Genomic DNA, 26,365 nt, shown 5'->3' with positions numbered 1-26,365 from the left:
ATTCCCAGGGGCACAGGACACGTACATGACTGGGAGGCAGGTGGTCCTTGCCCCTCGGCGACTAGCAGAAAAGCCTGGCCCTACAAGACACAGCTCGAAGTTGGTCTTACCAACTGTGGAAAGAGTCAACATGCAGTTCTTGCCACCTCGCCTTCGAGGCTCCCCACTGGAGGCAGGAAAGCAGCAGTGCAGCGCGTGGGCGTGTGCTGAGAAGCTTGGTGTCAGAAAAGGGGAGGAGGGGGGGGGTTTCAAGAAATGGAGAGGCAGGGAAGCTGGAGGGGTGGCTGCACTCTGGGCCTGGCTCTTACAGAGGCCTTTCCCTAGCACCAGTTCAAAAGGTGCTTTTCCTGGCAAGCTCTGGCAAGCTCTAGCGGCTGTGAAGCAGCTCTGTGGTTTGCCCCTGAGCAGAGGAAGAGCCAGGTCTAAAGCGCAGGTGCCAGAGCACAGGACACAGAGGCAGCCAACCAATGCTGCAGCCCGGAGTAATCCTTGGGGCCCGTGGCCTGAGAGGGATATGCCTGTGGTGGAGCCGGAGACCGGCAGTGCTATCGCGTTGCTGGGCTAGCACTGATGGCCCTGGGCTAAGCTCAGATGGGCTCCTGGGTCATGGGTAGGGCGGGATGCCAGAGGAGGCCGCTCAGGGGCACTAGGCCTACGTGCAGATTCAACAAGAAAGGTGAAGCTGGTGAGAGGGCTTTGGCACCAAATGCTGCTCACAGCTGAGATATATGTCTAGGGCCCTGCGCTGCAACTTGAATGCCTCCTCCAAGCCTGCGCGAAGAGCACTGGTCTGATTCCTCTCTTTTCCCAAACTGAGACCGTGCCTACTAGCAAAGTCTTATCACAAAGGTGATTTTTGGCCAAACCACTCACTTGCCATTACCATCAACAAGTGATTGCAGCCAACGCCCCTTCCACCCAACAGGGCCCTGGCATGCCTAGCCGACCACACAATAAACGCACCCCTCTCTTCCCAACCTGACGCCACGCCTGCTGCTGCCGCATTTGCACGACAAGAGGCATTCGGGCCCTACTACTCGCTTGCCGCAGCGATGAACAGGCGTTCGCAGCCCTACTCTCTTGGGCCCCTCAGCCGACCCCGCAACGCCTAGAGCTGCCCCACCACACCTGCACCTCTGCGCTGCTGCTCTTCTCCCAAGTTGACACCCTGCCGACAGGGTGACTCACACAAGCAACGCAATCCTGGCCAATCCACTCCCTTGCCACCACCGCCACCCAGAAGTGCTTGTAGCCAAGTTCTCTTGGGCCCCGCAGCGGCCCAGCCACGCCGAGTCCAGCCCCCAAACAGCAGTGCCTCTGCCCTTTCACGCTTTTCCCACCTTGACCCCCTGCCCCCTCGACAACTCGCACCAGAAGCGCCATCTCGGCCCCTCTACTGCCTTGCTGCGCCCACCAGCAAGGGCTCGCAGCCAACGCCTCTTTGGCCCTACCCTGGCCCGCGCACGCGTGGCCAGCCTCGCGGTAACCGCCCCTCTGCTTTCCCCTCAAGCCACTCCACTGCTTGGCGAGGAAGCGAATGGCCTGGCGGGAGTGCCGGTGGGAGCTCTTGCATTCCCGTGTCCTACCTCGGCCCCAGAGGGGCCCGGGTCTGGCTGGGGGGGGCGTGGCCAGCCTCTGGGTCCATTCAGCCTTCGCACTGAGGGAGCTGGCTCTGGGCCATGCCAAGGAGCGGCTGCCACCCCCCCCCAGGGCCTGCCTGGAGGAGAGAGAGCGCTCCCCGCGTTTCAGGCGGGGACATGGTGCACCAAAGACTCGGTGCCCATGCAAGAGCTTGTCAGGATTCAGGCGGCTGAGTCACACACGCTCTCCCCCCGCAAAACCTTTCCCTCACCTCTCCTCTGGCAGGGCAGTCCCCAAAGTCACCTGCTAGGGCATGGCCCGGGCGAGAGCTGCCCAGGAGAGGGGCTGCCCCACTCCCCTTGCTTCCCAGCCCCTCGGAAGCTGCCCTGCTGCCCCTTGCACTTTCACACCCCACCAAGGAAAGGCTCACACCAACTCGGAAAGGCAGTTTATTTCCGTGGATAAAAGCCATTTCTGTGGTAACTGCCCAGCATGCTGTCCTGCTGCTCTCTGCTCCGGAGGCGGCACATCACCAAAGCGCTGCGGGGAGGGGGGGGGGGGGGGGGGGGGCACGGGTCAGGAGGAAGATGTGGCGCCACTTGAGATGTGCCTGGAAATCTTATGGTGCACGCCCACCCCCCCCTCCACCGCGCTGGAGTGGGCGGGATGTGTGAGCCCAGGCCAGGCTCCAAGGCTGCTTCCAAGCCCGAGGTGGGGCTGGAAAAGACCCTCTTTCCCCAGGGCCATGGCAGGAAGGGCATTGCAGGAAGGGGGCAACCCGCCTGGCTTGGGAGGTATTTACCGGCGCGCCGCCTCCTCCTTCTTCAGCCTCTGTCGGTTTTGTTCCACCCTTTCCTTCCACCTGTCCCGAAGAACTTTGTATGATGTCATAAGCTGCATGTTCTGCTTTGCTTGCGGGGACACTTGCCTGCAATAGGAGTGACAAAGTCCCTCTCCTGCTCTCCCGGGACCCTTCTGGCCCCAGGCCCTGCAAACCCAAGTTGGAAGAGAGGAAACCAGGGGCTGTTGTAAGATGTGCCCCGGAGCTGAGGCAGTTGGGCTCCTGGCACCTCAAGGTTGGGGGGGGGGAGGGGGGAGGGGGGGAGGGGGTCGGTCACAGCCCGTCGACTGGCCCTGGCCCTGGCTCTGAGCTTGCACGCCCCCACACGCTTACTTTGGGGGGGGCCTCCCCAGCATGTCAGTGTCTGGGTAGCGGCGCTGCTCGAGGTGGACTTGCTTCTCCAGCAGCATGATCTGTTTTGCAAGGAAAAGAAGAAGAAATGGTTTCAGGATGGAGGGCTGCGTGGGGGAGATGATAGCACTGGCCCACTCGCAGGGGAGGCACCTAGTCCTTGTAAGCCAGACTCAGGCTACACAAGGAGCTGCTACAACGGGCTACCATAGCTGGGCCCCTGGAGCTCTGCCCCCGGCACGTCAGCCAGCTGCCCCTGAGAGCCGGTTTCCGGCTCGAGGGCAGGCACCGCAGGCAGAGCTTGCCTAGTGGGGAGGCAACCCACCCACCCCCCCCCCCCCAGCTGCCCTGGCTCCGGCACCTGGCTCCTTCTGGCTCCGGGACCTGGCTGCAGCCGTCTCCCTCCTAGGAAGGGGTGGGCCAGCTTGGGCGCTGCTCCTTGGAGGCAGGCAGCGGCCTGTACCTGGGCCTGACGCTGGGCGTGTTTCTCCAGGGCGGCCTGCTGTTCCTCCCACGGTGCTTGGTCCTGCCTTTGCTTCTCTCGCAAGAGGGAGACACGGGCAGCTCTTCCTAAGCTCTGCGTGGGAGGGCAGGCTGTTTCCTGGGGCGCCGTGGAAAGGCAACAGTATTAGTCTTGTCTGTTTGGGTGGGGATTCTGGGTGGGTGGTGGTGGTGGGGGGGTGTTGGCTTTTGCTCTTCTCCCGCTCTTCTGCCCCTTGTCTGCAGCCTCACCACCACCAATCACTCTTTTGCGGGTTTTTCAGCAGAAGGCAGGCTGAAAAAGCCGTTGTAAAAGTCGTGCCTAACTACGCCCCAAAGTAGCAGCCAGAGAGGCCGCTGACGGCTCCAGTGAGCACACACTGGGGGCCCTTCTCGGAGTGAGTCTCATAGGACTGAGCTTTCCTAGCGGTCAGTGAGATGCAAGGACTGCCCAGAGCCCGCTCACGCACCTGTGCTGCGCTCCTGGCAGTGGCGCCGGCGCCGGCGCGGCCAGGCCGAGGTCCGGCGGGAGGATGCGGGAGGTATTTAACGCCAACCTCCTTCCCCAGGGAGGTGCCCAGCATGGGGGCTGTCGGGTTCAGAATGATCCTGAGAAGACACCACAGGAGGCGTTAGGACAAGGGCAGGAGGCGTTTGCTAATAAAGAGTTGCGTTCAGCTCCCCAAAAGATCGGGACGCTGGAGGGAAACGAAGCCAACGTGAGGCTCTCCCGCAAACCTGCGCGTGCTTGCCGTGCAGCAAGAGGGCGCCTTTGGTGGGACACGCGTCAGGAGCCTTTTCGAGTCCCTCGGGCCGGGCCGGCATGGCCAAAGGGGATGTCTCCCCTGCGCAGGTACTAGTGTCCCCCTCAGCCCTTCCCCCAAGGGTCTCACCTGGCAGGAGGCTTCCTCTCCGCGCCTTGCCCCCTCGTGCCTGCCCCGCAGTTTGGCAGCGTGGGGAGAGAAAGCTCCTCCCGGTGCTGCAGCAGCTTGCCAGGACGCTGCTCTGTAAGTAGGGCACAAGGAAGCTCTTCAGAGCAGCCCCTTGCCGGGGGGACGGGGACGGGGGACAGGACGGGACGGGGAAGGGGACGGGGGGGGGAGGGCACATCTTAACCTGGCTGCTGTCACCCAGCGTGGGACAGGGACCCAACCGGCTCAGGAGGGAGCGTTTCCCTTACCTTTGCTGCTCCTGACAGCCCCGAGCTCTTCTTCCAGCTCCTTCTCCTGTGGGGAGCCGGCGGGGGCAGCCTTGGCCTCCGGGCTGCTTTCCACAGTGAGCTGAAACCTGGAAAGCAAAAGACAACCCAGCTTTGAAGAAAGGGCACCGTCTCCCCTTTGCAGCTTGCGAACACTGATCCTCCTCACTGCCCTTTGAGACCTGCTCGCGTCCCACCTCCTTTGTGTCCGTGCACAGCTCTTTGGGGGCTTTTTTTTGGCACTCTTCCCCCAAAAGACAGAAGGCGTAGCCTAAATGCCTCTCTGTGTGCAGTCCCTTCTCTCTGATGGGAAGGACGGCAGGCTGGCCACGAGAAAGGCGGTCACGATTCCCGGTCACTCCAGGCAAAGACACGTGTAGCCCAAGCTGAGCATTAGTGAAGCGGGAACCGATCGCCGTGCGAGTTATTCCCAACTCGATGGTGAGTGTCGCGCCCTGGCGGGGCCCGGTCCCGAGCAGCAGCTGGGAAGCTGCCTGCTCCGTTGGCCGAGGGCTGCAAAGGAAACACGCTCACCTCGGGAACACGTGGACGGGGCTCGACCGGGTCCCCAGAGCAGCACGTCTGCCGGAGACGGACAGATCTGTCGTACGCAGTCTCTGCAATGTAACACAGACCCATTGGGAGGCTTCCAAGGCAGTTCTCTCCTTGCTCCCAAAGGCAGCAGACCATTCAGGATTCCCAGAGAAATCAAAGTAGCCTGGAAAACCTGAGCAACTTACACTGCAGAGGGCCGCAGTCAGGCTTGCAGTGCCCTCCAGCCGCTGGGTGCAGTGGGCATAAAACCTCATGTGCATGCTGTCTTTTTGGCGGGTCAGAACACCGATGTCTCTGAAGGCAAAGGCGACGTTCTCTTTGTTCCTCACGTGGGAAGAGAACAAGCGGATGGTCTCCGCCACACAGTCTTCCACCACGTGCCTCGAGAAGGAGGTGGCCAGGGACAACCGCCGGTAGTTCAGCGGCTTGATCTTGATGTCGTCTACACAGAGGAGGAACAACGTCACTGCCACCGCAGGCCAGCTTTGCATTGTTGGGCCATCAAGAAATGTGAGTGGCGTGGAGTCAGGTGCTAGGGCAGTTCAAAGGAGAGAGCCCGACTGTGTGCACAAAATTCTGTAGCACAAAATACTACAGAAAAAGTCCTTTTCAGAAAGAGCTCTCGGGGAGGGGGGGGGGGGGCGGGGGGCAGTGTGTTGGGGGGTGGGGGGGAGCGGGTGAAGCTGGACATCCCTACTTCTCCCTGCCCCTTCCAAAGAGCAGGGAGCACCCAACCCGCCCCGTACGTGATGTGGCAAGGGGAAGCAGAGGGTGGCCACTGCCGTCTCACCAGGGAGAGTCCCTTTGGGGCGCTGGAGCCCCTGCAGCCAGACCATGTCCATGCCCAGCTGGAAAAGAGGCCTTCGAACCATCCGCACGTCATCTTTGCCGAGGTGCAGTGGCTCTCGGACCGTGCAGAAGGTCCCGAGCCCCGCTACCAGGACACCCTGCACGCAGCAAAGACAAAAAGGCCCACCGGTAAGTCTTCTGGTGGTGGAAAAAAAAAACCAAAAAACCGTGATGTTTGCCAGAGCGTGGGAACGCTGCTCTGTGCCCTGCCCACTCCTGACATACAAATGGAAGCCTTTGGAAAAAAAAAAAAAAAAAAAAAAAAAAGCCTTTGGAAGCCTTTAGAGAAGAGCCACATTGCCCGGATTGTGTCCTCGCCCTCCCTGAAGTGTTCGCTAACGTCCCTCGGCTAGAGAAGATTCCAGGGGTTTCCAACAGCCCTGGCACAGCCGCCCCGTCTCTCTGCTTGGTCTTTCCTCTGGGGCCACAGGGAAGAGAGAAGCCCAGGGACGTGCCAAACGCTTTCTCACGCTAGAGGTGCACGTGGTTTCTCTCCTGGCTGGCCAGAAAGCTGCTCTGCAGCACACGGGCTGCTTGTGGTGTGCTGCCGTGGCGCTGGGGGAAGGCTTGCTCCCGGGCACCCAGGGCTCTCCAGGCAGCTGAAACCCTCCAGAGCTGGGGCGACCAGGACACCAGCCCACCTTGTCCCGCATCAGCTGTTCCAGGATGTAATTGGACACAGCGTCCCAAATTGCGACAATCTCTGGAAAGCAAGGGAAGGACACGTCAGGCCCCGGGCCAAGCAGCTCACAACCTCTCCCCAAGCAAGCTCCTAACCCCGGCGGTGACAGATGCAGGCCTACACAAACCCTCCCAGAAGCCATTGTCCTGGCTGCGGAGCCGGGCTTTTTCCCGATTGCAGACTGCCGGCCTTACTCCGAGCCCAGCGGGGGCATTTCTGGCAGGCACTCGAGAACCCCACAGGAGCTGCAGGACACCCTACCCCAGCCCTCTGGCACACAGGACCCTTTTCCTCCCAGGCCCGGCTCTCGTGACAGCCCCCCCCAGCCCTGTGCAGCCACCCCCACAGCCCAGGGTCCACAGCTATTCTGACAGACAACAGTCGCCGCGGCACCTCGGGAAGCAGCTCCCCAAGCCCTTACCCTCCGTGCAGAGCTGCAGGAGCGTTGGGAACAAGGACCTCTGCTCCGGGCTGATGGTCTCGGTCCAGCAGCCCTCCATCTCGCTTGTCCCCTTGCCCTCAGCTCGCCTCTCCAGCCAGGGGAAAAGGACGCTCTTGTCGTCTCCTCGCCCCACACTCCTTCCTGTCCAAGGCGCCCCTGCTCCTCTGCCCGACGGAGAGGGGCCCCCGGCGTGGCCCTGCTGCCGCCTGTCCCCTCTGCTTGCTGCAGAGCGGCTCCAAAGAGCAGCAGTGGGGAGCACAGCGAGCAGCACCAGGCCAGCGCCCGGGCCTTCGCAGGGAAGTGCGGACGGACACCACCACGGGACAGAGGAGCCCCTCTCTGTGATGCAGCGCGTCCCACTGTGACCTCAGCCTGTGTCATCTCTGGGGGCTCATTAGGTCACCAGCACAGAGATGCCACAGCCAGGGAAGGAGCAGAGAGATTGGCCCTCTTTCCCCGGGAAGCACGTTCCCTTCCCCCCACTTCTCTTCCAAAACTGGAAGCGGGACCCCGGTTCAGCTCAGCTCGGGGCCATCAGTCCCTGTCCCAGCAACGGCGTAGCAGTGGCGCTCCCCAGCTCCGCCAAGGCTGTGCCCCTCCCGGGCCACGGGCCCTGCCGAGCCGGAGCCCGACCTGCGCGCTGACTGTGCGGCCTAGCCTTGGCCTGGCCCCCCTCACCATGGAGGTGCCTGAATGGCCTGGGCTCAGGGCTGCCCCCCCCCCCTGCCAAGCCCCGACCTGCCCTTCTCCCCGGCTTGGGGCGGGTGGGATGGGCCCTGGAGGGCGAGGCCCCTGCCCTGACAGCCCTGGCGTCTCCCCGGGCTCCCCAGCGCCCCCAGGCCACTACTGGCTCATGCTGAGCCCTGACACACGCAGCCTTCCTGGCTCCGGCTGTGCTGCACACATCGCTTGGCCGCAGGGTAAACTTAGGCGATTAACGCTCCCAGAGGAGGCTGTAGGCAGCACCCATTTGGCACCTGGCCAGGATGCCACCAGCGTGGCCTTGTCCTTTTCTTGACGTGAAGCTGCATGTTTTCATGTAAATAGCCCTTTGCTCGCCAGCAGAAATGAAGAACAGCGTTTCTGCAGGATTTCCTTAGCACTAAAGACGGCAATACCAGTGCAACTCGGCACAGAGGCGTTCTGCGCCGCGTCCAGTGCTGAACAGCTCAAGGTTCCCAGCATCCAAAGAGATGTAGGATTTCTACGCTTTCCCCTTTTTCCTTCTCATGGCACCTCCGTTAGAGAGCATTTTAATCCGTAGCGTACGGCGTCCGAGTGCCTTTCTTACAAGGCTCTCTAACGAATGCTTGCAGGCGTGCGTGACACCCCTGCATCCTCCCGCCTGGCCTTGGATTGGTCGTGCCGGTGCGATTCCCAGGGGCACAGGACACGTACATGACTGGGAGGCAGGTGGTCCTTGCCCCTCGGCGACTAGCAGAAAAGCCTGGCCCTACAAGACACAGCTCGAAGTTGGTCTTACCAACTGTGGAAAGAGTCAACATGCAGTTCTTGCCACCTCGCCTTCGAGGCTCCCCACTGGAGGCAGGAAAGCAGCAGTGCAGCGCGTGGGCGTGTGCTGAGAAGCTTGGTGTCAGAAAAGGGGAGGAGGGGGGGGGTTTCAAGAAATGGAGAGGCAGGGAAGCTGGAGGGGTGGCTGCACTCTGGGCCTGGCTCTTACAGAGGCCTTTCCCTAGCACCAGTTCAAAAGGTGCTTTTCCTGGCAAGCTCTGGCAAGCTCTAGCGGCTGTGAAGCAGCTCTGTGGTTTGCCCCTGAGCAGAGGAAGAGCCAGGTCTAAAGCGCAGGTGCCAGAGCACAGGACACAGAGGCAGCCAACCAATGCTGCAGCCCGGAGTAATCCTTGGGGCCCGTGGCCTGAGAGGGATATGCCTGTGGTGGAGCCGGAGACCGGCAGTGCTATCGCGTTGCTGGGCTAGCACTGATGGCCCTGGGCTAAGCTCAGATGGGCTCCTGGGTCATGGGTAGGGCGGGATGCCAGAGGAGGCCGCTCAGGGGCACTAGGCCTACGTGCAGATTCAACAAGAAAGGTGAAGCTGGTGAGAGGGCTTTGGCACCAAATGCTGCTCACAGCTGAGATATATGTCTAGGGCCCTGCGCTGCAACTTGAATGCCTCCTCCAAGCCTGCGCGAAGAGCACTGGTCTGATTCCTCTCTTTTCCCAAACTGAGACCGTGCCTACTAGCAAAGTCTTATCACAAAGGTGATTTTTGGCCAAACCACTCACTTGCCATTACCATCAACAAGTGATTGCAGCCAACGCCCCTTCCACCCAACAGGGCCCTGGCATGCCTAGCCGACCACACAATAAACGCACCCCTCTCTTCCCAACCTGACGCCACGCCTGCTGCTGCCGCATTTGCACGACAAGAGGCATTCGGGCCCTACTACTCGCTTGCCGCAGCGATGAACAGGCGTTCGCAGCCCTACTCTCTTGGGCCCCTCAGCCGACCCCGCAACGCCTAGAGCTGCCCCACCACACCTGCACCTCTGCGCTGCTGCTCTTCTCCCAAGTTGACACCCTGCCGACAGGGTGACTCACACAAGCAACGCAATCCTGGCCAATCCACTCCCTTGCCACCACCGCCACCCAGAAGTGCTTGTAGCCAAGTTCTCTTGGGCCCCGCAGCGGCCCAGCCACGCCGAGTCCAGCCCCCAAACAGCAGTGCCTCTGCCCTTTCACGCTTTTCCCACCTTGACCCCCTGCCCCCTCGACAACTCGCACCAGAAGCGCCATCTCGGCCCCTCTACTGCCTTGCTGCGCCCACCAGCAAGGGCTCGCAGCCAACGCCTCTTTGGCCCTACCCTGGCCCGCGCACGCGTGGCCAGCCTCGCGGTAACCGCCCCTCTGCTTTCCCCTCAAGCCACTCCACTGCTTGGCGAGGAAGCGAATGGCCTGGCGGGAGTGCCGGTGGGAGCTCTTGCATTCCCGTGTCCTACCTCGGCCCCAGAGGGGCCCGGGTCTGGCTGGGGGGGGCGTGGCCAGCCTCTGGGTCCATTCAGCCTTCGCACTGAGGGAGCTGGCTCTGGGCCATGCCAAGGAGCGGCTGCCACCCCCCCCCAGGGCCTGCCTGGAGGAGAGAGAGCGCTCCCCGCGTTTCAGGCGGGGACATGGTGCACCAAAGACTCGGTGCCCATGCAAGAGCTTGTCAGGATTCAGGCGGCTGAGTCACACACGCTCTCCCCCCGCAAAACCTTTCCCTCACCTCTCCTCTGGCAGGGCAGTCCCCAAAGTCACCTGCTAGGGCATGGCCCGGGCGAGAGCTGCCCAGGAGAGGGGCTGCCCCACTCCCCTTGCTTCCCAGCCCCTCGGAAGCTGCCCTGCTGCCCCTTGCACTTTCACACCCCACCAAGGAAAGGCTCACACCAACTCGGAAAGGCAGTTTATTTCCGTGGATAAAAGCCATTTCTGTGGTAACTGCCCAGCATGCTGTCCTGCTGCTCTCTGCTCCGGAGGCGGCACATCACCAAAGCGCTGCGGGGAGGGGGGGGGGGGGGGGGGGCACGGGTCAGGAGGAAGATGTGGCGCCACTTGAGATGTGCCTGGAAATCTTATGGTGCACGCCCACCCCCCCCTCCACCGCGCTGGAGTGGGCGGGATGTGTGAGCCCAGGCCAGGCTCCAAGGCTGCTTCCAAGCCCGAGGTGGGGCTGGAAAAGACCCTCTTTCCCCAGGGCCATGGCAGGAAGGGCATTGCAGGAAGGGGGCAACCCGCCTGGCTTGGGAGGTATTTACCGGCGCGCCGCCTCCTCCTTCTTCAGCCTCTGTCGGTTTTGTTCCACCCTTTCCTTCCACCTGTCCCGAAGAACTTTGTATGATGTCATAAGCTGCATGTTCTGCTTTGCTTGCGGGGACACTTGCCTGCAATAGGAGTGACAAAGTCCCTCTCCTGCTCTCCCGGGACCCTTCTGGCCCCAGGCCCTGCAAACCCAAGTTGGAAGAGAGGAAACCAGGGGCTGTTGTAAGATGTGCCCCGGAGCTGAGGCAGTTGGGCTCCTGGCACCTCAAGGTTGGGGGGGGGGAGGGGGGAGGGGGGGAGGGGGTCGGTCACAGCCCGTCGACTGGCCCTGGCCCTGGCTCTGAGCTTGCACGCCCCCACACGCTTACTTTGGGGGGGGCCTCCCCAGCATGTCAGTGTCTGGGTAGCGGCGCTGCTCGAGGTGGACTTGCTTCTCCAGCAGCATGATCTGTTTTGCAAGGAAAAGAAGAAGAAATGGTTTCAGGATGGAGGGCTGCGTGGGGGAGATGATAGCACTGGCCCACTCGCAGGGGAGGCACCTAGTCCTTGTAAGCCAGACTCAGGCTACACAAGGAGCTGCTACAACGGGCTACCATAGCTGGGCCCCTGGAGCTCTGCCCCCGGCACGTCAGCCAGCTGCCCCTGAGAGCCGGTTTCCGGCTCGAGGGCAGGCACCGCAGGCAGAGCTTGCCTAGTGGGGAGGCAACCCACCCACCCACCCCCCCCCAGCTGCCCTGGCTCCGGCACCTGGCTCCTTCTGGCTCCGGGACCTGGCTGCAGCCGTCTCCCTCCTAGGAAGGGGTGGGCCAGCTTGGGCGCTGCTCCTTGGAGGCAGGCAGCGGCCTGTACCTGGGCCTGACGCTGGGCGTGTTTCTCCAGGGCGGCCTGCTGTTCCTCCCACGGTGCTTGGTCCTGCCTTTGCTTCTCTCGCAAGAGGGAGACACGGGCAGCTCTTCCTAAGCTCTGCGTGGGAGGGCAGGCTGTTTCCTGGGGCGCCGTGGAAAGGCAACAGTATTAGTCTTGTCTGTTTGGGTGGGGATTCTGGGTGGGTGGTGGTGGGGGGGGGGTGTTGGCTTTTGCTCTTCTCCCGCTCTTCTGCCCCTTGTCTGCAGCCTCACCACCACCAATCACTCTTTTGCGGGTTTTTCAGCAGAAGGCAGGCTGAAAAAGCCGTTGTAAAAGTCGTGCCTAACTACGCCCCAAAGTAGCAGCCAGAGAGGCCGCTGACGGCTCCAGTGAGCACACACTGGGGGCCCTTCTCGGAGTGAGTCTCATAGGACTGAGCTTTCCTAGCGGTCAGTGAGATGCAAGGACTGCCCAGAGCCCGCTCACGCACCTGTGCTGCGCTCCTGGCAGTGGCGCCGGCGCCGGCGCGGCCAGGCCGAGGTCCGGCGGGAGGATGCGGGAGGTATTTAACGCCAACCTCCTTCCCCAGGGAGGTGCCCAGCATGGGGGCTGTCGGGTTCAGAATGATCCTGAGAAGACACCACAGGAGGCGTTAGGACAAGGGCAGGAGGCGTTTGCTAATAAAGAGTTGCGTTCAGCTCCCCAAAAGATCGGGACGCTGGAGGGAAACGAAGCCAACGTGAGGCTCTCCCGCAAACCTGCGCGTGCTTGCCGTGCAGCAAGAGGGCGCCTTTGGTGGGACACGCGTCAGGAGCCTTTTCGAGTCCCTCGGGCCGGGCCGGCATGGCCAAAGGGGATGTCTCCCCTGCGCAGGTACTAGTGTCCCCCTCAGCCCTTCCCCCAAGGGTCTCACCTGGCAGGAGGCTTCCTCTCCGCGCCTTGCCCCCTCGTGCCTGCCCCGCAGTTTGGCAGCGTGGGGAGAGAAAGCTCCTCCCGGTGCTGCAGCAGCTTGCCAGGACGCTGCTCTGTAAGTAGGGCACAAGGAAGCTCTTCAGAGCAGCCCCTTGCCGGGGGGACGGGGACGGGGGACAGGACGGGACGGGGAAGGGGACGGGGGGGGGAGGGCACATCTTAACCTGGCTGCTGTCACCCAGCGTGGGACAGGGACCCAACCGGCTCAGGAGGGAGCGTTTCCCTTACCTTTGCTGCTCCTGACAGCCCCGAGCTCTTCTTCCAGCTCCTTCTCCTGTGGGGAGCCGGCGGGGGCAGCCTTGGCCTCCGGGCTGCTTTCCACAGTGAGCTGAAACCTGGAAAGCAAAAGACAACCCAGCTTTGAAGAAAGGGCACCGTCTCCCCTTTGCAGCTTGCGAACACTGATCCTCCTCACTGCCCTTTGAGACCTGCTCGCGTCCCACCTCCTTTGTGTCCGTGCACAGCTCTTTGGGGGCTTTTTTTTGGCACTCTTCCCCCAAAAGACAGAAGGCGTAGCCTAAATGCCTCTCTGTGTGCAGTCCCTTCTCTCTGATGGGAAGGACGGCAGGCTGGCCACGAGAAAGGCGGTCACGATTCCCGGTCACTCCAGGCAAAGACACGTGTAGCCCAAGCTGAGCATTAGTGAAGCGGGAACCGATCGCCGTGCGAGTTATTCCCAACTCGATGGTGAGTGTCGCGCCCTGGCGGGGCCCGGTCCCGAGCAGCAGCTGGGAAGCTGCCTGCTCCGTTGGCCGAGGGCTGCAAAGGAAACACGCTCACCTCGGGAACACGTGGACGGGGCTCGACCGGGTCCCCAGAGCAGCACGTCTGCCGGAGACGGACAGATCTGTCGTACGCAGTCTCTGCAATGTAACACAGACCCATTGGGAGGCTTCCAAGGCAGTTCTCTCCTTGCTCCCAAAGGCAGCAGACCATTCAGGATTCCCAGAGAAATCAAAGTAGCCTGGAAAACCTGAGCAACTTACACTGCAGAGGGCCGCAGTCAGGCTTGCAGTGCCCTCCAGCCGCTGGGTGCAGTGGGCATAAAACCTCATGTGCATGCTGTCTTTTTGGCGGGTCAGAACACCGATGTCTCTGAAGGCAAAGGCGACGTTCTCTTTGTTCCTCACGTGGGAAGAGAACAAGCGGATGGTCTCCGCCACACAGTCTTCCACCACGTGCCTCGAGAAGGAGGTGGCCAGGGACAACCGCCGGTAGTTCAGCGGCTTGATCTTGATGTCGTCTACACAGAGGAGGAACAACGTCACTGCCACCGCAGGCCAGCTTTGCATTGTTGGGCCATCAAGAAATGTGAGTGGCGTGGAGTCAGGTGCTAGGGCAGTTCAAAGGAGAGAGCCCGACTGTGTGCACAAAATTCTGTAGCACAAAATACTACAGAAAAAGTCCTTTTCAGAAAGAGCTCTCGGGGAGGGGGGGGGGGGGGGCGGGGGGCAGTGTGTTGGGGGGTGGGGGGGAGCGGGTGAAGCTGGACATCCCTACTTCTCCCTGCCCCTTCCAAAGAGCAGGGAGCACCCAACCCGCCCCGTACGTGATGTGGCAAGGGGAAGCAGAGGGTGGCCACTGCCGTCTCACCAGGGAGAGTCCCTTTGGGGCGCTGGAGCCCCTGCAGCCAGACCATGTCCATGCCCAGCTGGAAAAGAGGCCTTCGAACCATCCGCACGTCATCTTTGCCGAGGTGCAGTGGCTCTCGGACCGTGCAGAAGGTCCCGAGCCCCGCTACCAGGACACCCTGCACGCAGCAAAGACAAAAAGGCCCACCGGTAAGTCTTCTGGTGGTGGAAAAAAAAAACCAAAAAACCGTGATGTTTGCCAGAGCGTGGGAACGCTGCTCTGTGCCCTGCCCACTCCTGACATACAAATGGAAGCCTTTGGAAAAAAAAAAAAAAAAAAAAAAAGCCTTTGGAAGCCTTTAGAGAAGAGCCACATTGCCCGGATTGTGTCCTCGCCCTCCCTGAAGTGTTCGCTAACGTCCCTCGGCTAGAGAAGATTCCAGGGGTTTCCAACAGCCCTGGCACAGCCGCCCCGTCTCTCTGCTTGGTCTTTCCTCTGGGGCCACAGGGAAGAGAGAAGCCCAGGGACGTGCCAAACGCTTTCTCACGCTAGAGGTGCACGTGGTTTCTCTCCTGGCTGGCCAGAAAGCTGCTCTGCAGCACACGGGCTGCTTGTGGTGTGCTGCCGTGGCGCTGGGGGAAGGCTTGCTCCCGGGCACCCAGGGCTCTCCAGGCAGCTGAAACCCTCCAGAGCTGGGGCGACCAGGACACCAGCCCACCTTGTCCCGCATCAGCTGTTCCAGGATGTAATTGGACACAGCGTCCCAAATTGCGACAATCTCTGGAAAGCAAGGGAAGGACACGTCAGGCCCCGGGCCAAGCAGCTCACAACCTCTCCCCAAGCAAGCTCCTAACCCCGGCGGTGACAGATGCAGGCCTACACAAACCCTCCCAGAAGCCATTGTCCTGGCTGCGGAGCCGGGCTTTTTCCCGATTGCAGACTGCCGGCCTTACTCCGAGCCCAGCGGGGGCATTTCTGGCAGGCACTCGAGAACCCCACAGGAGCTGCAGGACACCCTACCCCAGCCCTCTGGCACACAGGACCCTTTTCCTCCCAGGCCCGGCTCTCGTGACAGCCCCCCCCAGCCCTGTGCAGCCACCCCCACAGCCCAGGGTCCACAGCTATTCTGACAGACAACAGTCGCCGCGGCACCTCGGGAAGCAGCTCCCCAAGCCCTTACCCTCCGTGCAGAGCTGCAGGAGCGTTGGGAACAAGGACCTCTGCTCCGGGCTGATGGTCTCGGTCCAGCAGCCCTCCATCTCGCTTGTCCCCTTGCCCTCAGCTCGCCTCTCCAGCCAGGGGAAAAGGACGCTCTTGTCGTCTCCTCGCCCCACACTCCTTCCTGTCCAAGGCGCCCCTGCTCCTCTGCCCGACGGAGAGGGGCCCCCGGCGTGGCCCTGCTGCCGCCTGTCCCCTCTGCTTGCTGCAGAGCGGCTCCAAAGAGCAGCAGTGGGGAGCACAGCGAGCAGCACCAGGCCAGCGCCCGGGCCTTCGCAGGGAAGTGCGGACGGACACCACCACGGGACAGAGGAGCCCCTCTCTGTGATGCAGCGCGTCCCACTGTGACCTCAGCCTGTGTCATCTCTGGGGGCTCATTAGGTCACCAGCACAGAGATGCCACAGCCAGGGAAGGAGCAGAGAGATTGGCCCTCTTTCCCCGGGAAGCACGTTCCCTTCCCCCCACTTCTCTTCCAAAACTGGAAGCGGGACCCCGGTTCAGCTCAGCTCGGGGCCATCAGTCCCTGTCCCAGCGACGGCGTAGCAGTGGCGCTCCCCAGCTCCGCCAAGGCTGTGCCCCTCCCGGGCCACGGGCCCTGCCGAGCCGGAGCCCGACCTGCGCGCTGACTGTGCGGCCTAGCCTTGGCCTGGCCCCCCTCACCATGGAGGTGCCTGAATGGCCTGGGCTCAGGGCTGCCCCCCCCCCTGCCAAGCCCCGACCTGCCCTTCTCCCCGGCTTGGGGCGGGTGGGATGGGCCCTGGAGGGCGAGGCCCCTGCCCTGACAGCCCTGGCGTCTCCCCGGGCTCCCCAGCGCCCCCAGGCCACTACTGGCTCATGCTGAGCCCTGACACACGCAGCCTTCCTGGCTCCGGCTGTGCTGCACACATCGCTTGGCCGCAGGGTAAACTTAGGCGATTAACGCTCCCAGAGGAGGCTGTAGGCAGCACCCATTTGGCACCTGGCCAGGATGCCACCAGCGTGGCCTTGTCCTTTTCTTGACGTGAAGCTGCATGTTTTCATGTAAATAGCCCTTTGCTCGCCAGCAGAAATGAAGAACAGCGTTTCTGCAGGATTTCCTTAGCACTAAAGACGGCAATACCAGTGCAACTCGGCACAGAGGCGTTCTGCGCCGCGTCCAGTGCTGAACAGCTCAAGGTTCCCAGCATCCAAAGAGATGTAGGATTTCTACGCTTTCCCCTTTTTCCTTCTCATGGCACCTCCGTTAGAGAGCATTTTAATCCGTAGCGTACGGCGTCCGAGTGCCTTTCTTACAAGGCTCTCTAACGAATGCTTGCAGGCGTGCGTGACACCCCTGCATCCTCCCGCCTGGCCTTGGATTGGTCGTGCCGGTGCGATTCCCAGGGGCACAGGACACGTACATGACTGGGAGGCAGGTGGTCCTTGCCCCTCGGCGACTAGCAGAAAAGCCTGGCCCTACAAGACACAGCTCGAAGTTGGTCTTACCAACTGTGGAAAGAGTCAACATGCAGTTCTTGCCACCTCGCCTTCGAGGCTCCCCACTGGAGGCAGGAAAGCAGCAGTGCAGCGCGTGGGCGTGTGCTGAGAAGCTTGGTGTCAGAAAAGGGGAGGAGGGGGGGGGTTTCAAGAAATGGAGAGGCAGGGAAGCTGGAGGGGTGGCTGCACTCTGGGCCTGGCTCTTACAGAGGCCTTTCCCTAGCACCAGTTCAAAAGGTGCTTTTCCTGGCAAGCTCTGGCAAGCTCTAGCGGCTGTGAAGCAGCTCTGTGGTTTGCCCCTGAGCAGAGGAAGAGCCAGGTCTAAAGCGCAGGTGCCAGAGCACAGGACACAGAGGCAGCCAACCAATGCTGCAGCCCGGAGTAATCCTTGGGGCCCGTGGCCTGAGAGGGATATGCCTGTGGTGGAGCCGGAGACCGGCAGTGCTATCGCGTTGCTGGGCTAGCACTGATGGCCCTGGGCTAAGCTCAGATGGGCTCCTGGGTCATGGGTAGGGCGGGATGCCAGAGGAGGCCGCTCAGGGGCACTAGGCCTACGTGCAGATTCAACAAGAAAGGTGAAGCTGGTGAGAGGGCTTTGGCACCAAATGCTGCTCACAGCTGAGATATATGTCTAGGGCCCTGCGCTGCAACTTGAATGCCTCCTCCAAGCCTGCGCGAAGAGCACTGGTCTGATTCCTCTCTTTTCCCAAACTGAGACCGTGCCTACTAGCAAAGTCTTATCACAAAGGTGATTTTTGGCCAAACCACTCACTTGCCATTACCATCAACAAGTGATTGCAGCCAACGCCCCTTCCACCCAACAGGGCCCTGGCATGCCTAGCCGACCACACAATAAACGCACCCCTCTCTTCCCAACCTGACGCCACGCCTGCTGCTGCCGCATTTGCACGACAAGAGGCATTCGGGCCCTACTACTCGCTTGCCGCAGCGATGAACAGGCGTTCGCAGCCCTACTCTCTTGGGCCCCTCAGCCGACCCCGCAACGCCTAGAGCTGCCCCACCACACCTGCACCTCTGCGCTGCTGCTCTTCTCCCAAGTTGACACCCTGCCGACAGGGTGACTCACACAAGCAACGCAATCCTGGCCAATCCACTCCCTTGCCACCACCGCCACCCAGAAGTGCTTGTAGCCAAGTTCTCTTGGGCCCCGCAGCGGCCCAGCCACGCCGAGTCCAGCCCCCAAACAGCAGTGCCTCTGCCCTTTCACGCTTTTCCCACCTTGACCCCCTGCCCCCTCGACAACTCGCACCAGAAGCGCCATCTCGGCCCCTCTACTGCCTTGCTGCGCCCACCAGCAAGGGCTCGCAGCCAACGCCTCTTTGGCCCTACCCTGGCCCGCGCACGCGTGGCCAGCCTCGCGGTAACCGCCCCTCTGCTTTCCCCTCAAGCCACTCCACTGCTTGGCGAGGAAGCGAATGGCCTGGCGGGAGTGCCGGTGGGAGCTCTTGCATTCCCGTGTCCTACCTCGGCCCCAGAGGGGCCCGGGTCTGGCTGGGGGGGGCGTGGCCAGCCTCTGGGTCCATTCAGCCTTCGCACTGAGGGAGCTGGCTCTGGGCCATGCCAAGGAGCGGCTGCCACCCCCCCCCAGGGCCTGCCTGGAGGAGAGAGAGCGCTCCCCGCGTTTCAGGCGGGGACATGGTGCACCAAAGACTCGGTGCCCATGCAAGAGCTTGTCAGGATTCAGGCGGCTGAGTCACACACGCTCTCCCCCCGCAAAACCTTTCCCTCACCTCTCCTCTGGCAGGGCAGTCCCCAAAGTCACCTGCTAGGGCATGGCCCGGGCGAGAGCTGCCCAGGAGAGGGGCTGCCCCACTCCCCTTGCTTCCCAGCCCCTCGGAAGCTGCCCTGCTGCCCCTTGCACTTTCACACCCCACCAAGGAAAGGCTCACACCAACTCGGAAAGGCAGTTTATTTCCGTGGATAAAAGCCATTTCTGTGGTAACTGCCCAGCATGCTGTCCTGCTGCTCTCTGCTCCGGAGGCGGCACATCACCAAAGCGCTGCGGGGAGGGGGGGGGGGGGGGGGGGGGGCACGGGTCAGGAGGAAGATGTGGCGCCACTTGAGATGTGCCTGGAAATCTTATGGTGCACGCCCACCCCCCCCTCCACCGCGCTGGAGTGGGCGGGATGTGTGAGCCCAGGCCAGGCTCCAAGGCTGCTTCCAAGCCCGAGGTGGGGCTGGAAAAGACCCTCTTTCCCCAGGGCCATGGCAGGAAGGGCATTGCAGGAAGGGGGCAACCCGCCTGGCTTGGGAGGTATTTACCGGCGCGCCGCCTCCTCCTTCTTCAGCCTCTGTCGGTTTTGTTCCACCCTTTCCTTCCACCTGTCCCGAAGAACTTTGTATGATGTCATAAGCTGCATGTTCTGCTTTGCTTGCGGGGACACTTGCCTGCAATAGGAGTGACAAAGTCCCTCTCCTGCTCTCCCGGGACCCTTCTGGCCCCAGGCCCTGCAAACCCAAGTTGGAAGAGAGGAAACCAGGGGCTGTTGTAAGATGTGCCCCGGAGCTGAGGCAGTTGGGCTCCTGGCACCTCAAGGTTGGGGGGGGGGAGGGGGGAGGGGGGGAGGGGGTCGGTCACAGCCCGTCGACTGGCCCTGGCCCTGGCTCTGAGCTTGCACGCCCCCACACGCTTACTTTGGGGGGGGCCTCCCCAGCATGTCAGTGTCTGGGTAGCGGCGCTGCTCGAGGTGGACTTGCTTCTCCAGCAGCATGATCTGTTTTGCAAGGAAAAGAAGAAGAAATGGTTTCAGGATGGAGGGCTGCGTGGGGGAGATGATAGCACTGGCCCACTCGCAGGGGAGGCACCTAGTCCTTGTAAGCCAGACTCAGGCTACACAAGGAGCTGCTACAACGGGCTACCATAGCTGGGCCCCTGGAGCTCTGCCCCCGGCACGTCAGCCAGCTGCCCCTGAGAGCCGGTTTCCGGCTCGAGGGCAGGCACCGCAGGCAGAGCTTGCCTAGTGGGGAGGCAACCCACCCACCCCCCCCCCCCCAGCTGCCCTGGCTCCGGCACCTGGCTCCTTCTGGCTCCGGGACCTGGCTGCAGCCGTCTCCCTCCTAGGAAGGGGTGGGCCAGCTTGGGCGCTGCTCCTTGGAGGCAGGCAGCGGCCTGTACCTGGGCCTGACGCTGGGCGTGTTTCTCCAGGGCGGCCTGCTGTTCCTCCCACGGTGCTTGGTCCTGCCTTTGCTTCTCTCGCAAGAGGGAGACACGGGCAGCTCTTCCTAAGCTCTGCGTGGGAGGGCAGGCTGTTTCCTGGGGCGCCGTGGAAAGGCAACAGTATTAGTCTTGTCTGTTTGGGTGGGGATTCTGGGTGGGTGGTGGGGGGGGGGGGGTGTTGGCTTTTGCTCTTCTCCCGCTCTTCTGCCCCTTGTCTGCAGCCTCACCACCACCAATCACTCTTTTGCGGGTTTTTCAGCAGAAGGCAGGCTGAAAAAGCCGTTGTAAAAGTCGTGCCTAACTACGCCCCAAAGTAGCAGCCAGAGAGGCCGCTGACGGCTCCAGTGAGCACACACTGGGGGCCCTTCTCGGAGTGAGTCTCATAGGACTGAGCTTTCCTAGCGGTCAGTGAGATGCAAGGACTGCCCAGAGCCCGCTCACGCACCTGTGCTGCGCTCCTGGCAGTGGCGCCGGCGCCGGCGCGGCCAGGCCGAGGTCCGGCGGGAGGATGCGGGAGGTATTTAACGCCAACCTCCTTCCCCAGGGAGGTGCCCAGCATGGGGGCTGTCGGGTTCAGAATGATCCTGAGAAGACACCACAGGAGGCGTTAGGACAAGGGCAGGAGGCGTTTGCTAATAAAGAGTTGCGTTCAGCTCCCCAAAAGATCGGGACGCTGGAGGGAAACGAAGCCAACGTGAGGCTCTCCCGCAAACCTGCGCGTGCTTGCCGTGCAGCAAGAGGGCGCCTTTGGTGGGACACGCGTCAGGAGCCTTTTCGAGTCCCTCGGGCCGGGCCGGCATGGCCAAAGGGGATGTCTCCCCTGCGCAGGTACTAGTGTCCCCCTCAGCCCTTCCCCCAAGGGTCTCACCTGGCAGGAGGCTTCCTCTCCGCGCCTTGCCCCCTCGTGCCTGCCCCGCAGTTTGGCAGCGTGGGGAGAGAAAGCTCCTCCCGGTGCTGCAGCAGCTTGCCAGGACGCTGCTCTGTAAGTAGGGCACAAGGAAGCTCTTCAGAGCAGCCCCTTGCCGGGGGGACGGGGACGGGGGACAGGACGGGACGGGGAAGGGGACGGGGGGGGGAGGGCACATCTTAACCTGGCTGCTGTCACCCAGCGTGGGACAGGGACCCAACCGGCTCAGGAGGGAGCGTTTCCCTTACCTTTGCTGCTCCTGACAGCCCCGAGCTCTTCTTCCAGCTCCTTCTCCTGTGGGGAGCCGGCGGGGGCAGCCTTGGCCTCCGGGCTGCTTTCCACAGTGAGCTGAAACCTGGAAAGCAAAAGACAACCCAGCTTTGAAGAAAGGGCACCGTCTCCCCTTTGCAGCTTGCGAACACTGATCCTCCTCACTGCCCTTTGAGACCTGCTCGCGTCCCACCTCCTTTGTGTCCGTGCACAGCTCTTTGGGGGCTTTTTTTTGGCACTCTTCCCCCAAAAGACAGAAGGCGTAGCCTAAATGCCTCTCTGTGTGCAGTCCCTTCTCTCTGATGGGAAGGACGGCAGGCTGGCCACGAGAAAGGCGGTCACGATTCCCGGTCACTCCAGGCAAAGACACGTGTAGCCCAAGCTGAGCATTAGTGAAGCGGGAACCGATCGCCGTGCGAGTTATTCCCAACTCGATGGTGAGTGTCGCGCCCTGGCGGGGCCCGGTCCCGAGCAGCAGCTGGGAAGCTGCCTGCTCCGTTGGCCGAGGGCTGCAAAGGAAACACGCTCACCTCGGGAACACGTGGACGGGGCTCGACCGGGTCCCCAGAGCAGCACGTCTGCCGGAGACGGACAGATCTGTCGTACGCAGTCTCTGCAATGTAACACAGACCCATTGGGAGGCTTCCAAGGCAGTTCTCTCCTTGCTCCCAAAGGCAGCAGACCATTCAGGATTCCCAGAGAAATCAAAGTAGCCTGGAAAACCTGAGCAACTTACACTGCAGAGGGCCGCAGTCAGGCTTGCAGTGCCCTCCAGCCGCTGGGTGCAGTGGGCATAAAACCTCATGTGCATGCTGTCTTTTTGGCGGGTCAGAACACCGATGTCTCTGAAGGCAAAGGCGACGTTCTCTTTGTTCCTCACGTGGGAAGAGAACAAGCGGATGGTCTCCGCCACACAGTCTTCCACCACGTGCCTCGAGAAGGAGGTGGCCAGGGACAACCGCCGGTAGTTCAGCGGCTTGATCTTGATGTCGTCTACACAGAGGAGGAACAACGTCACTGCCACCGCAGGCCAGCTTTGCATTGTTGGGCCATCAAGAAATGTGAGTGGCGTGGAGTCAGGTGCTAGGGCAGTTCAAAGGAGAGAGCCCGACTGTGTGCACAAAATTCTGTAGCACAAAATACTACAGAAAAAGTCCTTTTCAGAAAGAGCTCTCGGGGAGGGGGGGGGGGGGGGCGGGGGGCAGTGTGTTGGGGGGTGGGGGGGAGCGGGTGAAGCTGGACATCCCTACTTCTCCCTGCCCCTTCCAAAGAGCAGGGAGCACCCAACCCGCCCCGTACGTGATGTGGCAAGGGGAAGCAGAGGGTGGCCACTGCCGTCTCACCAGGGAGAGTCCCTTTGGGGCGCTGGAGCCCCTGCAGCCAGACCATGTCCATGCCCAGCTGGAAAAGAGGCCTTCGAACCATCCGCACGTCATCTTTGCCGAGGTGCAGTGGCTCTCGGACCGTGCAGAAGGTCCCGAGCCCCGCTACCAGGACACCCTGCACGCAGCAAAGACAAAAAGGCCCACCGGTAAGTCTTCTGGTGGTGGAAAAAAAAAACCAAAAAACCGTGATGTTTGCCAGAGCGTGGGAACGCTGCTCTGTGCCCTGCCCACTCCTGACATACAAATGGAAGCCTTTGGAAAAAAAAAAAAAAAAAAAAAAAAAAGCCTTTGGAAGCCTTTAGAGAAGAGCCACATTGCCCGGATTGTGTCCTCGCCCTCCCTGAAGTGTTCGCTAACGTCCCTCGGCTAGAGAAGATTCCAGGGGTTTCCAACAGCCCTGGCACAGCCGCCCCGTCTCTCTGCTTGGTCTTTCCTCTGGGGCCACAGGGAAGAGAGAAGCCCAGGGACGTGCCAAACGCTTTCTCACGCTAGAGGTGCACGTGGTTTCTCTCCTGGCTGGCCAGAAAGCTGCTCTGCAGCACACGGGCTGCTTGTGGTGTGCTGCCGTGGCGCTGGGGGAAGGCTTGCTCCCGGGCACCCAGGGCTCTCCAGGCAGCTGAAACCCTCCAGAGCTGGGGCGACCAGGACACCAGCCCACCTTGTCCCGCATCAGCTGTTCCAGGATGTAATTGGACACAGCGTCCCAAATTGCGACAATCTCTGGAAAGCAAGGGAAGGACACGTCAGGCCCCGGGCCAAGCAGCTCACAACCTCTCCCCAAGCAAGCTCCTAACCCCGGCGGTGACAGATGCAGGCCTACACAAACCCTCCCAGAAGCCATTGTCCTGGCTGCGGAGCCGGGCTTTTTCCCGATTGCAGACTGCCGGCCTTACTCCGAGCCCAGCGGGGGCATTTCTGGCAGGCACTCGAGAACCCCACAGGAGCTGCAGGACACCCTACCCCAGCCCTCTGGCACACAGGACCCTTTTCCTCCCAGGCCCGGCTCTCGTGACAGCCCCCCCCAGCCCTGTGCAGCCACCCCCACAGCCCAGGGTCCACAGCTATTCTGACAGACAACAGTCGCCGCGGCACCTCGGGAAGCAGCTCCCCAAGCCCTTACCCTCCGTGCAGAGCTGCAGGAGCGTTGGGAACAAGGACCTCTGCTCCGGGCTGATGGTCTCGGTCCAGCAGCCCTCCATCTCGCTTGTCCCCTTGCCCTCAGCTCGCCTCTCCAGCCAGGGGAAAAGGACGCTCTTGTCGTCTCCTCGCCCCACACTCCTTCCTGTCCAAGGCGCCCCTGCTCCTCTGCCCGACGGAGAGGGGCCCCCGGCGTGGCCCTGCTGCCGCCTGTCCCCTCTGCTTGCTGCAGAGCGGCTCCAAAGAGCAGCAGTGGGGAGCACAGCGAGCAGCACCAGGCCAGCGCCCGGGCCTTCGCAGGGAAGTGCGGACGGACACCACCACGGGACAGAGGAGCCCCTCTCTGTGATGCAGCGCGTCCCACTGTGACCTCAGCCTGTGTCATCTCTGGGGGCTCATTAGGTCACCAGCACAGAGATGCCACAGCCAGGGAAGGAGCAGAGAGATTGGCCCTCTTTCCCCGGGAAGCACGTTCCCTTCCCCCCACTTCTCTTCCAAAACTGGAAGCGGGACCCCGGTTCAGCTCAGCTCGGGGCCATCAGTCCCTGTCCCAGCGACGGCGTAGCAGTGGCGCTCCCCAGCTCCGCCAAGGCTGTGCCCCTCCCGGGCCACGGGCCCTGCCGAGCCGGAGCCCGACCTGCGCGCTGACTGTGCGGCCTAGCCTTGGCCTGGCCCCCCTCACCATGGAGGTGCCTGAATGGCCTGGGCTCAGGGCTGCCCCCCCCCCTGCCAAGCCCCGACCTGCCCTTCTCCCCGGCTTGGGGCGGGTGGGATGGGCCCTGGAGGGCGAGGCCCCTGCCCTGACAGCCCTGGCGTCTCCCCGGGCTCCCCAGCGCCCCCAGGCCACTACTGGCTCATGCTGAGCCCTGACACACGCAGCCTTCCTGGCTCCGGCTGTGCTGCACACATCGCTTGGCCGCAGGGTAAACTTAGGCGATTAACGCTCCCAGAGGAGGCTGTAGGCAGCACCCATTTGGCACCTGGCCAGGATGCCACCAGCGTGGCCTTGTCCTTTTCTTGACGTGAAGCTGCATGTTTTCATGTAAATAGCCCTTTGCTCGCCAGCAGAAATGAAGAACAGCGTTTCTGCAGGATTTCCTTAGCACTAAAGACGGCAATACCAGTGCAACTCGGCACAGAGGCGTTCTGCGCCGCGTCCAGTGCTGAACAGCTCAAGGTTCCCAGCATCCAAAGAGATGTAGGATTTCTACGCTTTCCCCTTTTTCCTTCTCATGGCACCTCCGTTAGAGAGCATTTTAATCCGTAGCGTACGGCGTCCGAGTGCCTTTCTTACAAGGCTCTCTAACGAATGCTTGCAGGCGTGCGTGACACCCCTGCATCCTCCCGCCTGGCCTTGGATTGGTCGTGCCGGTGCGATTCCCAGGGGCACAGGACACGTACATGACTGGGAGGCAGGTGGTCCTTGCCCCTCGGCGACTAGCAGAAAAGCCTGGCCCTACAAGACACAGCTCGAAGTTGGTCTTACCAACTGTGGAAAGAGTCAACATGCAGTTCTTGCCACCTCGCCTTCGAGGCTCCCCACTGGAGGCAGGAAAGCAGCAGTGCAGCGCGTGGGCGTGTGCTGAGAAGCTTGGTGTCAGAAAAGGGGAGGAGGGGGGGGGTTTCAAGAAATGGAGAGGCAGGGAAGCTGGAGGGGTGGCTGCACTCTGGGCCTGGCTCTTACAGAGGCCTTTCCCTAGCACCAGTTCAAAAGGTGCTTTTCCTGGCAAGCTCTGGCAAGCTCTAGCGGCTGTGAAGCAGCTCTGTGGTTTGCCCCTGAGCAGAGGAAGAGCCAGGTCTAAAGCGCAGGTGCCAGAGCACAGGACACAGAGGCAGCCAACCAATGCTGCAGCCCGGAGTAATCCTTGGGGCCCGTGGCCTGAGAGGGATATGCCTGTGGTGGAGCCGGAGACCGGCAGTGCTATCGCGTTGCTGGGCTAGCACTGATGGCCCTGGGCTAAGCTCAGATGGGCTCCTGGGTCATGGGTAGGGCGGGATGCCAGAGGAGGCCGCTCAGGGGCACTAGGCCTACGTGCAGATTCAACAAGAAAGGTGAAGCTGGTGAGAGGGCTTTGGCACCAAATGCTGCTCACAGCTGAGATATATGTCTAGGGCCCTGCGCTGCAACTTGAATGCCTCCTCCAAGCCTGCGCGAAGAGCACTGGTCTGATTCCTCTCTTTTCCCAAACTGAGACCGTGCCTACTAGCAAAGTCTTATCACAAAGGTGATTTTTGGCCAAACCACTCACTTGCCATTACCATCAACAAGTGATTGCAGCCAACGCCCCTTCCACCCAACAGGGCCCTGGCATGCCTAGCCGACCACACAATAAACGCACCCCTCTCTTCCCAACCTGACGCCACGCCTGCTGCTGCCGCATTTGCACGACAAGAGGCATTCGGGCCCTACTACTCGCTTGCCGCAGCGATGAACAGGCGTTCGCAGCCCTACTCTCTTGGGCCCCTCAGCCGACCCCGCAACGCCTAGAGCTGCCCCACCACACCTGCACCTCTGCGCTGCTGCTCTTCTCCCAAGTTGACACCCTGCCGACAGGGTGACTCACACAAGCAACGCAATCCTGGCCAATCCACTCCCTTGCCACCACCGCCACCCAGAAGTGCTTGTAGCCAAGTTCTCTTGGGCCCCGCAGCGGCCCAGCCACGCCGAGTCCAGCCCCCAAACAGCA

The 26,365-nt window shown here is 61.8% G+C and overlaps 3 protein-coding genes across 3 annotated transcripts; all 3 read right to left on the bottom strand.

Annotated features, from left to right (window-relative positions):
* Window positions 1-2,017: 2,017 nt before the first annotated feature.
* LOC138064925 (uncharacterized) lies at window positions 2,018-7,476 on the bottom strand. The gene is made up of 12 exons (XM_068929171.1): window positions 6,959-7,476; window positions 6,497-6,558; window positions 5,797-5,953; window positions 5,192-5,448; window positions 4,986-5,068; window positions 4,434-4,540; window positions 4,147-4,258; window positions 3,724-3,862; window positions 3,135-3,374; window positions 2,756-2,835; window positions 2,384-2,569; window positions 2,018-2,121 (listed from the first exon to the last, which is right to left on the bottom strand). Exons 1-12 carry the CDS (start codon window positions 7,035-7,037, stop codon window positions 2,031-2,033), a joined length of 1,593 nt encoding a protein of 530 aa, XP_068785272.1. The 5' UTR covers window positions 7,038-7,476; the 3' UTR covers window positions 2,018-2,030.
* A 2,893-nt stretch (window positions 7,477-10,369) lies between these two features.
* On the bottom strand, window positions 10,370-16,043 carry LOC138064913 (uncharacterized). Its single transcript, XM_068929158.1, has 12 exons — window positions 15,308-16,043; window positions 14,846-14,907; window positions 14,149-14,305; window positions 13,542-13,798; window positions 13,336-13,418; window positions 12,784-12,890; window positions 12,497-12,608; window positions 12,074-12,212; window positions 11,485-11,724; window positions 11,106-11,185; window positions 10,734-10,919; window positions 10,370-10,473 (listed from the first exon to the last, which is right to left on the bottom strand). The coding sequence occupies exons 1-12, from the start codon at window positions 15,384-15,386 to the stop codon at window positions 10,383-10,385; spliced, it is 1,593 nt and encodes a 530-aa protein (XP_068785259.1). The 5' UTR covers window positions 15,387-16,043; the 3' UTR covers window positions 10,370-10,382.
* A 2,674-nt stretch (window positions 16,044-18,717) lies between these two features.
* On the bottom strand, window positions 18,718-24,397 carry LOC138064914 (uncharacterized). The gene is made up of 12 exons (XM_068929159.1): window positions 23,662-24,397; window positions 23,200-23,261; window positions 22,500-22,656; window positions 21,893-22,149; window positions 21,687-21,769; window positions 21,135-21,241; window positions 20,848-20,959; window positions 20,425-20,563; window positions 19,836-20,075; window positions 19,457-19,536; window positions 19,085-19,270; window positions 18,718-18,821 (listed from the first exon to the last, which is right to left on the bottom strand). Exons 1-12 carry the CDS (start codon window positions 23,738-23,740, stop codon window positions 18,731-18,733), a joined length of 1,593 nt encoding a protein of 530 aa, XP_068785260.1. The 5' UTR covers window positions 23,741-24,397; the 3' UTR covers window positions 18,718-18,730.
* Between the last annotated feature and the right edge of the window lie 1,968 nt (window positions 24,398-26,365).

The sequence above is a fragment of the Struthio camelus genome, unplaced genomic scaffold (genome assembly GCF_040807025.1).
Source record: "Struthio camelus isolate bStrCam1 unplaced genomic scaffold, bStrCam1.hap1 HAP1_SCAFFOLD_124, whole genome shotgun sequence".
Classification (NCBI taxonomy): domain Eukaryota; kingdom Metazoa; phylum Chordata; class Aves; order Struthioniformes; family Struthionidae; genus Struthio; species Struthio camelus.
Note: the sequence above shows the minus strand (reverse complement) of the source record. Positions and strands in the feature narration are given on the sequence as shown.

Bases quoted from the DNA above. Each gene is read 5' to 3' on its own strand.
- LOC138064925 (XM_068929171.1), bottom strand. From the start codon at position 7,037: ATGGAGGGCTGCTGGACCGAGACCATCAGCCCGGAGCAGAGGTCCTTG. The intron at 3,375-3,723 runs GTGCGTGAGCGG...ACGGCGCCCCAG, and splicing joins CTGCCAGGAGCGCAGCACAG to GAAACAGCCTGCCCTCCCAC. The intron at 2,122-2,383 runs GTAAATACCTCC...CCCTCCCCGCAG, and splicing joins AAGGAGGAGGCGGCGCGCCG to CGCTTTGGTGATGTGCCGCC.
- LOC138064913 (XM_068929158.1), bottom strand. From the start codon at position 15,386: ATGGAGGGCTGCTGGACCGAGACCATCAGCCCGGAGCAGAGGTCCTTG. The intron at 14,908-15,307 runs GTAAGGGCTTGG...CTTGCTTTCCAG, and splicing joins CCTGCAGCTCTGCACGGAGG to AGATTGTCGCAATTTGGGAC. The intron at 11,186-11,484 runs GTGCCGGAGCCA...CTTGCAAAACAG, and splicing joins CCGGAGCCAGAAGGAGCCAG to ATCATGCTGCTGGAGAAGCA.
- LOC138064914 (XM_068929159.1), bottom strand. From the start codon at position 23,740: ATGGAGGGCTGCTGGACCGAGACCATCAGCCCGGAGCAGAGGTCCTTG. The intron at 20,076-20,424 runs GTGCGTGAGCGG...ACGGCGCCCCAG, and splicing joins CTGCCAGGAGCGCAGCACAG to GAAACAGCCTGCCCTCCCAC. The intron at 19,271-19,456 runs GTAAGCGTGTGG...TTGGGTTTGCAG, and splicing joins CTGGGGAGGCCCCCCCCAAA to GGCCTGGGGCCAGAAGGGTC.